At 43.6% G+C, this 16,709-nt stretch overlaps 1 protein-coding gene across 2 annotated transcripts in view; it reads right to left on the bottom strand.

Annotated features, from left to right (window-relative positions):
• NUF2 (NUF2 component of NDC80 kinetochore complex) overlaps positions 1–16,709 on the bottom strand; it is a 54,006-nt gene that overhangs the window by 23,506 nt on the left and 13,791 nt on the right. For both annotated transcript variants that reach the window (XM_081948779.1, XM_081948778.1), the window contains 4 exons: positions 16,530–16,627; positions 14,989–15,062; positions 12,147–12,243; positions 9,932–9,994 (listed from right to left, as the gene is read on the bottom strand). In XM_081948779.1, coding sequence (XP_081804905.1) covers positions 9,932–9,994; positions 12,147–12,243; positions 14,989–15,062; positions 16,530–16,627 — 332 coding nt within the window. The remainder of the gene's footprint in view (positions 1–9,931; positions 9,995–12,146; positions 12,244–14,988; positions 15,063–16,529; positions 16,628–16,709) is intronic.

The raw sequence follows: 16,709 nt of genomic DNA, 5'->3' as shown, positions 1-16,709 counted from the left end.
ACTGCGTTTGTGCTCTTGTGCACTGCTTATTTTTTTTTTTTTTTTTTTGTAATAAAATTTTTATTGGTTTTTCAAAATTTATAGGGAAAAGGGTAAATGGACAGGTATACAAATTTTGGCAGTTGCAAAGTGTGTGAGGCCCCCCTCCCTCCATACCCATAGCGTACATTTATATATAATGCATTAGTATATAATTGATTATAATCAGCATATTAGTTCTATTATTAAATTCAATCAAATTAAACATTACAATATAAAATCCAAATATAATTCCATTTTCACTTTCGGTCAATTTATAATAATATGATTTTCATATTTATTTCTGTGATCTGAGTCTTCTTGCTATTGCCCCATCTCCCTCCACTGGCAGAGCTCTGGCCCCTCCCGTGTCCTGCGTGTCCGTTGTAGTGTCTGGTGGTTTCTCTAGGAGTGTTTTATTTTTTTCCATAAAGGCCTGCGCCTCTATGGGTGAATTAATTCTGATTCTTGTCTCCTCCCAGAATATCAGCATACCTTCAGGCATCAACCATCTAAACCACACCCCTTTCTGGTATAATTTATTCGCTAATTGCGAATAATTTCTTCTTTTTTCTCTAATCTTCTTAGGGATCTGCTTCAGAATGGTTATCTCCATATCATGATATGTCAATGCTTGCCCCCTTTGTACACCCAGGATTTCATCTCTTGTGAACATAAGTGTTTATAGAGAGGTTGGATGGACATGTATTACAGATGCTAGTAGTGAATTTGAACAAAGAATTGGATTAGGTAACCTGTTAGTTCAGTTGCAATATTCTATGATGATGTCAATGGTACATTTTGTCTGTAATTGTTTGATGTGTTTGCCACAAGTTTTCTTTCTTCAAGGGTTAAAGGAAGATTTGTTGATTGATGAAGAGTATGAGTTCGATTCTGTTCATGATTATTTTTTCTGTTATGTATACTAAAGAGTAATTATGATAAATTCAATTTACATTTTGGATGGATGTGGTTCCTAGGATCAGTCAGTCAGTCTGATAGAATGCAAATAGCTTTTTTTGGCAGCCACCCAGCATCAGGCTGCTGAAAAGGAAAATAAAGCAACCCGTTTCTTTCAATACTGGGATAGAGGTTGAAAGAACATGATTCCTCTCCAGTGATCATTAGATGGCACCAAAGAGTCAGGATATATTGTTCTGGTTTTGCCGTCGTGTAGTGATCCCTGAGAATTTTGCAGCTTCAAAATTCTGCTGTTGCAATATCTAGGACCGTGATGGCGAACCTATGGCATGTGTGCCACAGGTGGCACGCAGAGCCATTTGTTAGGGCATGTGAACGTTGCCGTCAGCTCCAGCGTGCATGCGTGTGCTGGTCAGCTGACTTCAGTCTTCTTTTGAGGCCATTTTTTTCCCTCCGGAGGCTTCAGGGAAGCTCTTGAAGCCTCTGGAGGGCCTTCGGGGGGGGAGGCGGTGGCAGCTTTTTTTGCCCTCCTCAGACTCCTAGAAAGCCTCTGGAGCATGGGGAGGGCAAAAAAAGGTCTGCCAAAAGCGGGGGGGGGTCGCGGGCACATGCATGCAGGGGGGGTTGCACATGCATGCTGCTGGGGTTGCACACATAGCATGATTTAGAACAGCGATGGCGAACCTTTTTTGGCTCACGTGCCATAAGTGGGGTGAGCACAGGGGGGGTCGTGTGCGGGTGTGCCACACCCATAATGCAATGTGCGACCCTCCCAGTGCGCATGCACGGACTACAGGCACGACCCCCCATTTTTGCATGCTTATTGGGCCCTCCCCAGGCTCCAGAGGCTTTATAGAAGCCTGGGGAGGGCGAAACCAGCCCCCCCGCCCCCTCCGGAGGCTTCAGGGACCTTCAGGAGGCTTCCCTGAAGCCTTCGGAGCGTTCAAAACGACCATTCGAGCAAACTGGAAGTCCGTTCCTGAACTTCCAGTTTGCCCTTAGGGCCGGTTTTTTAGGGCCGGGAGGGGGGGCTCTTTTCGCCCTCCCCAGACTCCTATAAAGCCTCTGGAGCCTGGGGAGGGCAAAAAATGGCTTTAAAAAAGGGTGAACTTAGCTGGCCAGCGCGCGCATGCGCACTGGCCAGCTGACAGGGCAGCACCTTACGTGCCCTGACAAATGGCTCAGCGATTTCTAAGAACCAAGAAGCATCGTCATCCTGGAAGTAAAAGTCCTTCCCTTCAAGTTGCTGAGCTGAAGGAAGCATAGTCTTTTCCAGGACTTCAACATACTGCTTGGAATTCATGATTCCCTGCACAATTTGTAACCGACCAATATCAGAAGCAGTGATACAGCCCCAGATCATCACGTGCAATTTATGCTTCACAGATAGATTCAGGCAGTACGGCCTAAATTCTTCAGCTGGAAATCTTCTGACATACTTATTGCACTGATTCCCAGTCAAGTAGAAATTGCTCATGTCACTGAAAATGACCTTGGCCCACTGTTCGTTGGTCCACTTGGCATACTTCTTGGCCCACGCAGGTCAACGAGAGTGGTGAGCATCTGTGAGCAAAGGTTTACTTCGAGCCCTGCAGCCTTTGAGCCCTCTGGTAAGCAGTTTGTGACGCACTATGCTTGTGCACACTTTTGCATCCCATGTTTCACCCCAAATTCTTGTAATCTGAGGTGAGCTTCCTGTCAGCCATTGAAATGTGTTGCAGAGCCCGATCTTGCTGTTTTGTTGACTTTCTTGGTCTTCCAAAGCAGAGGCTGTCATCAACTGAACCAGTTATTTGGTATTTTTCAACCACTCTGCTCACTGTGGTGCGATGGCATTTCACTCTCTTGGCTATTTCTGTACAGCAGTAACCCTCTTCATGAAGCACAATGATGCGATGCTGCTGCTCAGTACTGGTGAAAGCAAAGGCCTACATCCTTGCCCACAGCCAGAGCTAAATTAAATTTCTCGATGCTTTTCATGCCTATTTATAGTCAGAGAATATGACAACATTGATTGGCTCATAGATTTAGCCTCTGGGCATTTTGATTGGTCAGCCAAAGCTCGCTGCTGATTGGCTATTTTCGATCCTAACATTCTCAAAAATTCAAATTGTGTTTGTTTTAGCACATAAACTCACTCAAAATCTTAAAAAGACTTTGGTTATATTAATGAAAATAATGCATCTCAATCCAACTACAAACATTTTCATCAAAGTACTAATTTTGCATGGTTTCTATGAGTGAAAAGTTGATTAAACATGTAAATACAGCTTAAAAATAAAAGTGTGCAGGACTTTTTCACACAGCAGTAAGTATGAGCCAGCAGCAATCGAAAAAGCCAATGCAGTCCAGGCATACATCAATAGAGGGGTCGCATCAAGATTACAAAAAGTGATAGTACCACTCTGTACTGCATTAGTGAAGCCACATTTGGAATACTGTGTCCAGTCCTGATCTTCATGAAACAAAAAAGATGCTGAGACTCTAGAAAGAATGCAGAGAACAACAATACAGATGATAAAGGCTTTGGAGGCTAAACCATATGATAAATGGTTAAGGGAATAAGGTATGTCTAGCCTATTGAAGAGAATGACCGTTGTCTTACCTGAACGGTCGTTCTCATGGCGCTGCGGAGAGTACAAGGATGGGTTAACACAGCCTGTTTGCCCATGGACTGAGTAGATTTTTCCCCTCTGGCCACGCCTCCTTTGCCTCTTCTGGCTCAGTTTTAAAAACGAGGTCTTGTCCGACGAAGACGTTCTCAGCTCACACCTGTGCAAAGATACAATCTCGGAGCTAAACAATCACCCTGGGTGGGTCTTGTACTCTCCGCAGCGCCATGAGAACGACCGTTCAGGTAAGACAACGGTCATTCTCCATAGCGCTGCTTGGAGAGTCCAAGGATGGGACATGCCCAAGCTATTGTGTCCCAGGGCGGGAAGAAGAGACATTGTCCGGAGCCTCAATAACCTTCTGTAATACTCTACGGCCAAAGGAGGCTTCGGCAGAGGCAAAGGAATCGATCTTGTAGTTTCTAATGAAAGCCGTGGGAGACGCCCACGTGGCTGCCCTGCAAATGTCCAAAATAGATGCTTGAGTCGCCCAGGCCGCGGTCGTGGCCGCACTTCTGGTGGAATGTGCCGTTACACGAGGTGGAACCGGCTTGCCCTGAAGGTCATATGTCATCTTAATGCAAGCTCGCAGCCACCGACCTATGGTTGAAGATGACACCTTGCGACCCAGCGAGCCTGGTTGGAAAGACACAAAGAAGGCCTCGGAGTGCCTGATGTCCTTAGTCCGTTTCAGGTAAACGCGGACTGCCCTTCGTACGTCCAATTTGTGCCACCTGCGCTCCTTGGAGTGTTGAGGGCTGGGACAGAAGTTCGGGAGGATAACCTCCTGAGACCTGTGAAAATGAGAATTCACCTTCGGCATGAAGGCGGGGTCTAACCGTAGGATGACCCTGTCTGGGTGGATGATGCACAGCTCTTCCTTGGCCGAGAAGGCCGCAATCTCAGATACTCTTCTGGCTGAAGTAATGGCTATGAGGAAGGCAGTCTTAAGAGTCAGATGTCGAAGAGATACCTTCCTCAAAGGTTCGAAGGGAGCCGCTGTCAATGCCTGCAGGACAAAGGGTAGGTTCCAGGTCGGGTACCTGTGCACCACCTGGGGTCGGATGTTGTAGGCCCCCTTCAAGAAGCTCTTGACCTGAGGATGGTGACTCAGGGATTGAGGTTGGTGTCTGACTAAGATGGTGGATAATGCAGCCACCTGGCGCCTGAGAGTGGCTGGTGCCAGTCCTTTGTCCAAGCCCTCTTGTAGGAAGTCCAATAACTGAGGGATGGACGCTTCCACACTGTCAATGTCCCGTTTGCTGCACCAGGAAGAAAAGGCAGCCCAAGTCGCGTCATAAATGCGAGTAGTGGCCGGACGTCTGGAAGCTTGGATGGTTTTAATGACGTTGTCTGAGAGGCTCTGGTCCTTTAGGAGCTGCCCCTCAAGTGCCAGACGGCTAACTGCAACCATTGGGGCTCTGGATGGTTGATGGCCCCTTGACGCAAGGATACCTGGTCTGGAGGAATTCTCCACGGTTGCTCCACAGACAGATCGACTAGGTCCGCGAACCAGGATCTCCTGGGCCAATGTGGAGCCACCAGAATGAGCTCCGCCCCCTCCTTCAGCAGCTTGTAGATCACCTGCGGGATCAGAGGGAGGGGTGGAAACGCGTAAAGAAGCCCTGGAGGCCAGTTGGACCTCAGGGCATCCGTCCCCTCCGCTTGTGCTGACTTGTAGCGGGAGAAGAACCTCTGGAGCTGTGTGTTTGCCGCCGAGGCAAACAGGTCGACCTGTGGGAGACCAAACCTCCTTACCACCTGTGCGAACAGGTCCGGATGAAGTTGCCACTCCGAGTTGTCGATGGTCTGACGGCTCAACCAATCCGCACTCACATTGCTGGTTCCGGAGATGTGATCCGCCCTCAGCGACGCTAAGTGGATCTCTGCCCATCGTCCTATGGCCTCCGCCTCTGACATGAGTCTTTTGGAGTGGGTCCCTCCTTGTCGGTTCACGTGAGCCTTTGTGGCCACATTGTCGGTCAGTAGCAGAACGTGGAGCCCCTTCAGCTGTTCTGCAAATCTCTTCAGCACAAGCCGGGCTGCCCTGAGTTCTAGCCAATTGATGCTCCGGGCTGCCTCCGCGCTGGACCACCTGCCTTGCGCCAGCTGACCTTGGCAATGCGCCCCCCAACCGTAGAGACTGGCGTCGGTCGTTACCACGATCCTGTCGGGTTCTCTGAATAGGCAGCCCTTCTCCACTGCTCGAGACTGCCACCAACTCAGAGACCGAGTCACTCTTGGTGGGATGCGAACTTTCCTGGTGGAGTTGCTGGTCTTTGCTCTTTGCATTGGAAGTAAGAACCATTGCAGTTCCCTTGCATGAAGACGTGCCCAGGGAACTATGTTGAGGCAAGAAATCATGATCCCTAACAGTTGGGATAGCTGCACCACCTGCCAGGACCTGTTCCTGCGACACGACCGGATCCTGCTCCTGAGGTTGCGGATTCTTTCCGGAGACAGGGACACCTGGCAAGATACCGAGTCTATCATGGCGCCCAGGTGTTGTATGCGTGTGGCAGGAGTCAGGTTGCTTTTTTCCATGTTTACGGAAAAACCGTGGTCCTGTAAGGTGTGAACTGTGACGTTTACATCTCTCACCGCTTGCTGCTGAGTCCTTGAGTGGATGATGATGTCGTCCAGATAGCACTCCAGGCGGACTGGAAGCTTGCGCAGGTGGGCCGCCACAGCTGCAAGAAGCTTCGTGAACGTTCTGGGTGCAGAAGAAAGTCCGAACGGAAGCGCCCTGTATTGGAAGTGTTTTCCGTTGTAACACAAGCGCAGGAACTTCCTGTGTGCAGGATGGATGGGCACATGCAGGTACGCCTCCTTGAGATCGATGGAGGTGAGCAGATCCCCTTGTCGCGTGCAGCTTAGGATCGACTGGAGAGACTGCATTTTGAAGCGCTTGTAGGCCAGATGTCTGTTCAGGCGCTTCAGATCTAAAATGGCCCTCCACCCCCCTGAATTTTTGGGGACCAGGAAGAGAATGGAATAGAACCCCCTCCCTTCCTGTTCTGGAGGAACTGCCTCTATTGCGTTGATCTGCAGAAGATGATCTATCTCTGCCTGCATGAGAGCCCTCTTTACAGGGTTCTTGGATAGTGGGCAGCGAACAAAGGTCCGCGGAGGAGAGGATAGAAACTCCAAGGTTAGACCCCTCCTGATGGTATTTAAGACCCACTTGTCCGAGGTTGTTTCCTCCCAACGGTCTGCATAGAATTGCAGGCGGCCCCCGATGGGAGGAGACCCCAGACGGTCACTTCCCACGTCTAAACTGACGGTTGTGGGATCCCCCACGAAAGGGCTTCCGAAAGGACCCCTGATTGGATTGTCTGCCCCTGGAAGAAAAGTTGTTTCGTTCCTGGGACCTGTCAGAGGACTGGTTAAACTGTCTTTGGGAGGAATATGAAGAGGAGGAGGCCTGGGCACCTTCCTGTGCCCGAAAGGCCTGTTTCCTGAACGAGCCCTGACCTTTCCTGTCATGCTTCCTGAAGGTGGAAGGAAGGACCTTCCTCTTATCCTTTGTCTCAATTAGGAATTTCTCTAGGGAATCCCCAAAGAGGTTCTCTCCCTTGAATGGAGCTGAAGCCAGCTTCCACTTAGCCTTCATGTCCGCCTGCCAGTGCCGAAGCCAAAGCAGGCGGCGAGAAGTGATGTTGGACGCTAGTGCCCTGGAGGCGAATTTCGCTGCATGCAGGGATGCATCAGAGGCATATTCCACAGCCGTAATGATCTTGTTAAGATCATGTCGCCAACGAGATGCTTCAGATGGGGGCTGAGATCTGAGTTGGCGCAGCCATAATAGGGATGCCCTCGTAAAGAACGAGGCAGAAGTGGAGGTTTTGATCGCCCAGGCAGCCGCCTGGTGCGTTTTGAGACAAGCCTTTTCTGCCCTCTTATCCTCTGCCTTTAACCCTTCTAATAACTCGGCCGGGAGATTAGAATTAGAGGTCAGAGAGACCACAGGGGCATCCACTTCTGGAGGCTTCAATACATCCTCCAGCCTAGGTTCTAAGGGATACAATGATTTGTCTGCACCACTGGGGTTGGCCAGGGTACCTGGCTGTGCCCATTGGCGCTGGATAACCTCCATGAACATGTCAGGGACTGGTATCAGTTCTGGGTCAGGGGTTGTTTCGCTGAACAGCCCTGCCATGAGGTCCTGGGAAGTAGAGGGGACTTCCTTGTCCTTAGGTTTGGCACCAAGCTCAGTAGAGGCTCTGGCCTTGTGTAAGATGGACTTGAATAAGGATGGCTTAAAGAGACCAGTGAAGGAGGGCTTGTCTGGAGGCATATCCTCATCCTCCGAGAGAGCAAAGTCCTCAGCAGTCTCCTCCTCCCACGTAGACACCTCTGTGGTGATAGAAGTGCCCGGGGAATCGAGTACTCTGGTCCTCTTTTCCCCCAGGGGGCGAGTAGGCCTAGAGGCCTTGCCACCCCTGCCTTCCTGTAGTCTCATGGCTTCTACCACACCCTGGGAAATAGCCTGCGTGATGAGATCCCTCATCTCTGCTGACATAGCTGGGCCCTTGTCCTCTACAGGCCTGGATTGGGCATAGGCCTGTCCCCTGGCACTCCTAGGAGGATCTCTCTGATCCTCTGCATGAAAACAGCATTGAAAGGAGGGGATATCCTCCCTGACTGAAGAGCTAGGAGAAACTGGATAACCCAGAGAGGCTGCAGGGGATCCTGACATGGAATCCCTATCACAGAAGGATGGGGATCTATCCCCCATCTCCTCCCCCTGCTCTATCTCCCTCTGGATGGGTGGGGAAGGAACTGACCCAGCCTCACTTGGTAAGGGTGCAGAGGGAACCTGGGGCCTAGCAGACTTGTCCTTTAGGGAGTCCTGCCCCTTGTCCCCTTGAATTTTGGGGGCCTTGCTCCCAGCTGAAGAGTGGGAAGCTTTACCCCCAGCGCCCTTGTTTCCCTTTCTCCCTTTGCCTGAGGGATCTGGCCTACTGCGCTTTGCAGATGGCCCTGCCAGCTCCTCCCTTCGCTCCAAACCTTCATCAGCCATCCCTGGTTGATCTTGAGTCGAAGAGGTCGCTGCTGTGGGAAGGGCAGTGGACGCTGGCCCGACGGCTCCAGAAGCGTCTGCAGATTCAGTTGGGAGGCTGGATCAGGCACCAGGACACTCCTTGCCGCTTCCCCTTAGTTGGCTGGGGAACTTCAGGCTTGCTGGAGACCCAGGCAAGCCCTCGCAATCCTCTGCGGCTGTCTGCTTGAGGCGGAGAGGCTCTGCTGCTTGCTGCTGCTTCCGGACAGTAAAAAAGTCTCCAAAAAAATGGCCGCCGGTTCTTCTGCGCGCCAAAAGCCTCACTTAAGGGCCAGGCGCTTCCTATTGGCTGCAGCCGAAAAGCGCGCCAAAGCAGCGCTTTTCAAAATGGCCGCCGCTCTCCCGATCGGCAAAAGATGCCGTTTGGAGAAGCAAGGGCTTTTTTAAAAGCCTCTCCCCCAAAACGACCAGGGAAACACGGGGATTGCCGTCCTTCCCTGCGCTCGCCAGCAGACGCCGGACGAGCGGCCTCGCTTGTTCCCCCAGCTGCGACTAAGCAGCTGTGGAACCGATCGCTGCCTCAGCCTTACTTTAGTAAATCCTCTTCTTGGTAAAAAATAGAAAAAAGGAAAATAAAAAGTCAAAATAATAAAACCTGGGGAAAAATCCTAACAACAACTAAAAATCAACACATAAAATACTCTAAAATTACTATTGGAGAACCCAGCCTATTTGCTCAAAGCTGAGTGTTCCCCAAACTCGTCCTACCGGGCAGACTGAGTTTTTAAAACTGAGCCAGAAGAGGCAAAGGAGGCGTGGCCAGAGGGGAAAAATCTACTCAGTCCATGGGCAAACAGGCTGTGTTAACCCATCCTTGGACTCTCCAAGCAGCGCTATGGAGAAGGATTAGGGATGACATGATAGCTGTCTTCCAGTGCTTGAGGGGCTGTCACAAAAAAAGAGGGGTTGGCTTATTCTCCAAATCACTGGAGGACAGGACAAGAAGGAATGAGTGTAAGATCATTAAAGAGCGATGCAAACTGGAACTAGGGAGAAATTTCTCAACAGTGAGAACAATTAATCAATGGAACAGTTTGCCTCTCAGAATTTTGGGTGCACCATCACTGGAGGTCTTCAAGAAGATTGGACAACCATTTATCTGATATGACATAAAGTCTCCTCCTGGGCAAGGGGTTGAACTAGAAGACCTCCAAAGTCCCTTCCAGCCGTATGATTCTAAAATATAGAAATATATGAAAAATATTTCAAAGAATCTCACATTATACAGTATGCAAACAATTAAGGATAAGCATATATTTTTATCAGTTTTTGAAATTAGATTCTTAAATTTATTGATCTTTGCTTGAATTCTACTTACTAAATTTTGATTTTTTTCTGCAATTTCCATTCTTTTTTGATGGATCATTTCTTGCAAAACATTCTACAAAAAATTGCATGACAATTAAGAACATTTATTTGCAATTCTTATAATTTGTCCCAACCCCAGATGATTTTAAGTGACAAATAGCAATGCACAAAATAAAAATATTGAATTATAAAATCCAAACATTAAACATAAAGGATCTTGGGGCCAATGGTTACTAAAACAATATAGGCTTGGCTTACTTACAGAATATTAACAAGATATGGTGTGGGAAGACAGTTTCAGAAAATGTGGCTGCCATGAGCTTGGGAAATCTAGATGACTCAAATGAATGGATAGTTTCAACCCTGCCAAAGTGTTGTGTAATATGTCATGGTGCTACACCATATATAGCTTTAAAGATAATGACCATTACATTAAATGAGGTCTAGATGCTTATTGGCAACCAATCCACAATTTTAGTATAGTTTTTATTCTTCATTGTCAAGGCTGTTCCAATCTTGCCACCACATTTTGTAATAGCTGTACCTTCCATGTATCCAAAGGCAGCCCCACCCAAAAGCACATTGCAGGAGCCCCATCTGGTTGTGATCAGGACATGAGTTACTGTGGCCATGGCACCCTAGTACAGGTAAAGCAGTAAGCAATACACAGACAAAAGCTGGAAAAAAGCTCTTCTGACCATGGTTTCCACCTGCTTCCTGAGCAGGAGCTGAGAATCCAGGAGCCAAGCCACGACCACCTCTTCAATGTTTGTTCTCAAATTACATCACTGCCTCAGGTGAATGATTCTGGGTGGCTAACGATAATTAGGAATAACTACTGGAACCAATAGTATAGATTCAATGCTTACTGACACCCATAGGCTATTTCACGGTAGGATTTAATCTGAGCTTGTTTCTTCCCATCCAAGATTTCTATGGCACCTTGGCTTGACTCTGGTAAGCAATACATAGCTAAGTATCAACTGTATACTGATAACACTTCACCTGAACTGACAGATAATTTATCCCAATAGCTTAATGTGAGATATACATATCCTTATCAATGGATATGTGAATCAATGGATCCTGCAGTGGTGTTCCCATTCATTTAAGACTCCCTCCCAATAATCATATGGACAATCCCCTGAAATAAGAGATAAACCTCACTCCCAACTCCTGAATGTGAACCAGAATTATACCATGCTTAATGTTATCAAAAGCTGCTAATGGATCTACAAAGAGCAAGAGACTCCCCACATCTAGCTCTCATGAAGGTCATCTACCAGAGCAAATAATTCTGTATTTGTTCCATTAATGAATCCCAATTGAAAAGGATCTAGATATTTTCATGATGTTTAAAGAGAGTCTTCTACTTTTCATTTCACCTTAGAGTACCTTCAATTTTAATGATGCAGTTTTTTTTTCTTCCATATGAAACATTTCTAGTAAGATTATATTCTATAGATTCTATAGTTTGTTCAACAAACCAAAGCTAAGGATTTTATTTTACAATGAGACATGAGCCAACTATTATAAACATATGAGCCATACAAAGGAGAATAGCCAATCCAATCAAGCTCCTCAGAAGCTGTTTATAATAGTTTACTAGGAAATAAGGAAGAAATAACAGTGTTATTTACTGTTATTCACAGTAAGTCAGACATCTCTGGTACAAAGTATAATTATAAGAATGGGAACATACAATCGCAACAAATGTGGATGTTTTCTAAATCCTAAATCATTGATGTAATATTCTAAAAATGTAGCAGGTCACAGTAGAGGTGGTCGTGACTGTAATGAAGCCTGCCCATCATGGTCATAAAATGGGTCAGTCATATGACCACCAAGATTTACCCTTTTTTGAAGTCATTAAGCAAACACTGTAGTCATTAAGCAAACCAATTGTTCACTAGGGGCACAGTTTTGTTGAAAACCGGAAGTAAATGCCCAGTTTTGGTAATTGTAAAATGCAATCACATGACCATAATTGCTGCAAATGACTATCAATGCAGTCAGGGAGGGGGGTTGCAATCATCGTAGCTTCAAATCTGGGTCCAAAGTAGCCCCTGGTAGGTCCATCATTATTTCCAAGTTACTAAGCAACTTGTTATTAGTCAGGGTCTATCTGTATATATTTTACTACAAGTTCTCTTAAACTGTTATGTAATGGATAGCTACACAGCATAGCTGGTGGATATCACATGAACTGTAGTAAGAACACATACTGTTTTTTGCCGATATTCTTGGTTAAGTTTATGCTGTAGTTCTTGAATTTCTTGAGACAGCTCCTTGAACTCTACTTCTTGGTCTGCAGGAACAATACTGAGTATATAGAAATAGTGCTTAGTTTAGAAAAAAATGAATTTGAAATATAAATTTAACATACAGAAGGTATATGTTGTTTCACTTATTTAAAAAGCTGCTTATTTTTGATGAAGCTACTTGGCAATCTTAAGTTCTGCAATAATATAATATATTTAATCTTTCTATAGATATTTGCTTAGACAATTTCAATTTAATACATATCATTAAAAACTCTTAATTTGGAGAGGATGAAATTTAAAGATCTTGCATGAAAATAGCAGGGGAGGTAAACCAATATGATAGACACAAAGAATCACATTGCCCCTTATCAACCCAAGCCACATCTAGGCAAGGAACTCAGTAGTTATTTGCACCTAAAATGGTAGCTTCAGAAACATGGCCCAAGAAAAGCACAATCTAATTCCTTTTTTAACTGAAATCAATTCCCTGTAATTTTGAGGCTGTATTATAGAAACTGAACCAATTTGGTTCCAATAAGCCATTTTGAGAACTTGTCCTTCCCAAAACATTTCAACCATGTTTTCCATTGAGAACCCAGCCACCCACCCTCTCTCTCACACGCACACCCAAATAAGGAGCTCTTCTTTTTCCCCTATCCACTAAGAGGCGTGAGCAGAAGAGCAAAGGTACGTGTAATGGAAAGCTGGAGAAGGAATCTTATTTTCTCCTTGGAAGAAATAAGCCAAATTTGAGAAAACATAAAAATAAATCACTGTTTCCTTCCTTTGACCGTGACCCGACCCATCCTGTCATGCAGGCTTTAATTTCATATTATAACACTTACCTCAGATAAATATACTCTCCCATTAATGACAAGAAGTAATAAAGAACAAACCTACCCAAATTTCCTTATGAGAAGTATCATTTTTTTCGTATTATAAGATGCTCCAAACTATAAAACGCACCTAGCTTTTGGGGAGGAAAGCAAGAAAAAAAATCGACCTCTGCCTCCCAGCAATTAGCCTCCTTACAGCAAACAGCCTGGTCAGCTTCAGCACAGCCTGATTTAGCATGAGCAGCTGATTGGCGGTTGGATTTGCCTCCTGGAATACTGCCTATCAGCTTTCTCATCTGAAGAAGAGGAGCAGCGGCAGCCAAAATGGCCGCCATGAAGCCAGAGACAGCCTGAATACCCAAGAGTGTGCTGGAGTGGAGAAAATGAATGGAGCGTGATCTGGGTGAGAAAATATTTTTTATTGGAAGTTGACCCCATAAACCCAATTGGGAAGCATATTCAAAGCTATTTGTTGAAGCTGCAAATGGGCACATAGGAAAAATGCCAGAGAATTGAAGAAGGAAAAAAAATGCTCTTTAAATAATAAATAGAAACTTGGTTCCTCAAAGCTAAAAGACATGGTATTGAGAGCATTTTAAAATGCTGGAATTAAAGTCCCAAATTTCTCTTTACAAACATTGCTCAATTATTGGATTTATAATTTAAAAATAATTGAAATTGGAATTGTTAACAATATCGCAGAGACTGAAGCAGACAGAAGCGAGCTTGGAAATAACTTCAAAAAGACTGGAAATATCTGTTGGACACAGACCTATTCTAAGACCACTAGAGATTTGATTATTAATTAAGGACTTCAGTTAAGAGCCCCTGAACATCACTGAATATTATTGAACATATAAAGTAATTTGAAGAGGCGTGGATAACCTCCTGGTAAATTTGGCTTTTTGAATTAATGAACTCTGGACAGTGGACTAAAGAAGAGATTGACTAAACACAGACGCAACACAAGTGAGGAGAACCTAAACAGAATGGAGCTTTTTCAAAGCATTGAGAAAATATTTGATCATATAGACCAAAAATTGGGAAATTTAATACAAAGAATAATGGACAATGATCAGGACAAGGAAGAAAAAATGGAGCTACCAAAAGAAACAGAGGAGAAAGCAGAGAGAAATCAGCAAGAAGATAATAATGAGGAGATGTTGCCAAAACGAATAGTGATTAAAGAACTAAAAAAGGAGGGAAATAATGTTAAAGACTTAAAAAGGGAATGGGAGAAACAGGAAGAGAACTGGGGAAAAGAGAAAGGAGGTGGAATGGATAGTTCTGGAATTACACAGTGGAAAGGGTAGAGTTGGGAGGAAAAGTTAGATTGCATAGTCAAATAGAGGGAATAATAGACCAAAGGGGCAAATATGGGAGAAAAACTAAAAAGAAAATAAAATTAAAGTTTCGGATGAGGGGTAAGAGACGGATAAGGGAAAATAGAGCAAAATAATATTTTATGAATATATTTCAATAATGTGTGTTAATAACAGAACTATGCAGGTTGGATTATTATTTTAACATTGTGATAGATATCAGGATAATATTTTAATATAAATAGATATGAAGAATTGGAAAAATAGATTTTGAATGACTGTACTACTAAATATGTATAAAAATATGAACAATGGAAGGTTCACATTAGGGTTAATAAATATTAACATATTAACATATTAATATGTTAGGATATACAAAAGAAAGATGGTTCAGAGATGAAGGGTGATAGTAAAAGGCATGTATAAATAATGGAAATGAAATGTAATATTTGGGAATAGTAAGACTATGTTTATGTGTAGTGAAATGTATGTTACCCACTTACCACACCATTCATGCATTGCTATATATAAATAATATTAAAAAATAAAATAAAAAATATTAAACATTCTATACCAGATAGAAAGTACTTCAATCTTATGAATTAATTCTTAATAATTTTAATACTTATTCGGTAGTTATCTTACTCCATCTTTTCCAGCTTCAGTGTTGCATCCTGGATTGCCACCTGAAGTTGTTGCTCTTTCTCCATTGCTGTTTTCTTTGAAAAAGAACAACTTATATTACATGCAATTCAACATATTATAGAAAAATTGCAACTGACTATAAAAAGTGAAATTATATTGGTCAGAGTATATCCTTATTTAATACATTTATGCCTATTTACTGCCTACAAATCAGGCTATAATAGCTCCAGGTTTTGTCACAGTTTGAACTGGCAATATTGGCTACAGATACATGAAAGCAAGATATATGTCTCCGTGATTAATTAATTAGAGGAATGGGAGAGATGTGTTACTTTCTCAATAGCAGCAGATCACATCTCAAAAATCTTTTCTTGCTCTTCAGCAGGTCAAAATATTAAGAAGATGAATGTTCTTTAAACCCGAGGATAGGAGGACTTTCAGCAAAGTCATTCAACTTTTAAAGGATATTTGTAGCTCAGGATTGAAATGAGGGGTCCTTTGAGCTTGGTTGTTTTCTTGCAGACATTTCTTTACCAAAACTAGGTAACATCATGTCTGCCAGCAGGGAATGGGGTTTGCTCTCATTTTATATTCTAGTGGCTTGGCCTGTCAGTATTGTTGTGAGTGGTCTTGGTGATTCTTTTCTTGGGCATTTACTGTTAGCTTGTTTAGCGGTTCCTGAATTTGGGGTACTGCTTGCTTTTTGATTGTTAGTCTTATGTTAATCTTGGTGTTCTTTGCTCCTCTGGGTTTTGATTCCTGGTGATGAGATGTTTTGGTCTTTTTGTTTCCTTTTTGTCTCATTGATTATCTCTTTTGAATGGTATCTGGATAATTACTCTAAAAAGTGCATTATCATTGCTTGCGTATCTGACATGTAAATGATTAATGAACAAATGGTAATTCTAGTTATCCAATTTTTCAGTCTTAAGAAAAAACATAACTGTGGTATTACAGGCAAGATGAGACAGCAGCAGCTTTGCAATGTAACTTTTACTGCTGAGAGAAAAAGGAAAGAAAGCAGATTTTACTTGGCCTTTTTTCTTGTAATTTATGTATCCTTTCATCAAAAGCTACATTAAGCTTTTTTATTCTCTTATTTCTCCAGAAGATTGCAGAACCAGTTAAATGATAACTCAAGATCATCAAATAAGGTTAATATTAATTAGCATTTAACAAATTTTAAAGTTTGGCTTTTTGTCGAACAGGCTGAATTTGTAAAAAGGCCAACTAGTATGCTTTGTTTCTTTTTTAAATACTATTGAAATTTTTAGTTAACATAATAAAAACTAATAGAAAATAAACTAGAAGGAAAAAGTAATTTCATGGGCATTTTATACAATGATAGCTAAGCTGTTTACTAAAGTGGCACAAAAAAAATATGAGTAACAGATTAACAGTTAGAAAGGTAAAAATGTGAAATTAACTACACAAAAGATGCAATAAGCTAGAAGAACCTTTCCGCAATACACTACACTCAATTTGTCAGAATCATCATTTCTGAAGATCTAACAAGGAAAAAAAGTGAAAATTAATCTTACATGTACACTCTGGATTTCCAAGTAGATTTCACGCCGTGAGTCACAGAAGAATAGAAAATTAAGAATACCACTCAAAAACCGAGCTGTCCTGTTTCCTTCTACAAAAAGAAAGTTTAAAGACATCTATGGTTTAATCATTTTTTCAAAGAATTAAATTAAGATTTAAACTCCTATCTGTCT

The sequence above is a fragment of the Natrix helvetica genome (genome assembly GCF_964273705.1).
Source record: "Natrix helvetica genome assembly, chromosome: 3".
In the NCBI taxonomy this organism is placed as follows: domain Eukaryota; kingdom Metazoa; phylum Chordata; class Lepidosauria; order Squamata; family Natricidae; genus Natrix; species Natrix helvetica.
The sequence above is the reverse complement of the archived record's forward strand: the minus strand, read 5'-3'. Positions and strand labels throughout refer to the sequence as shown.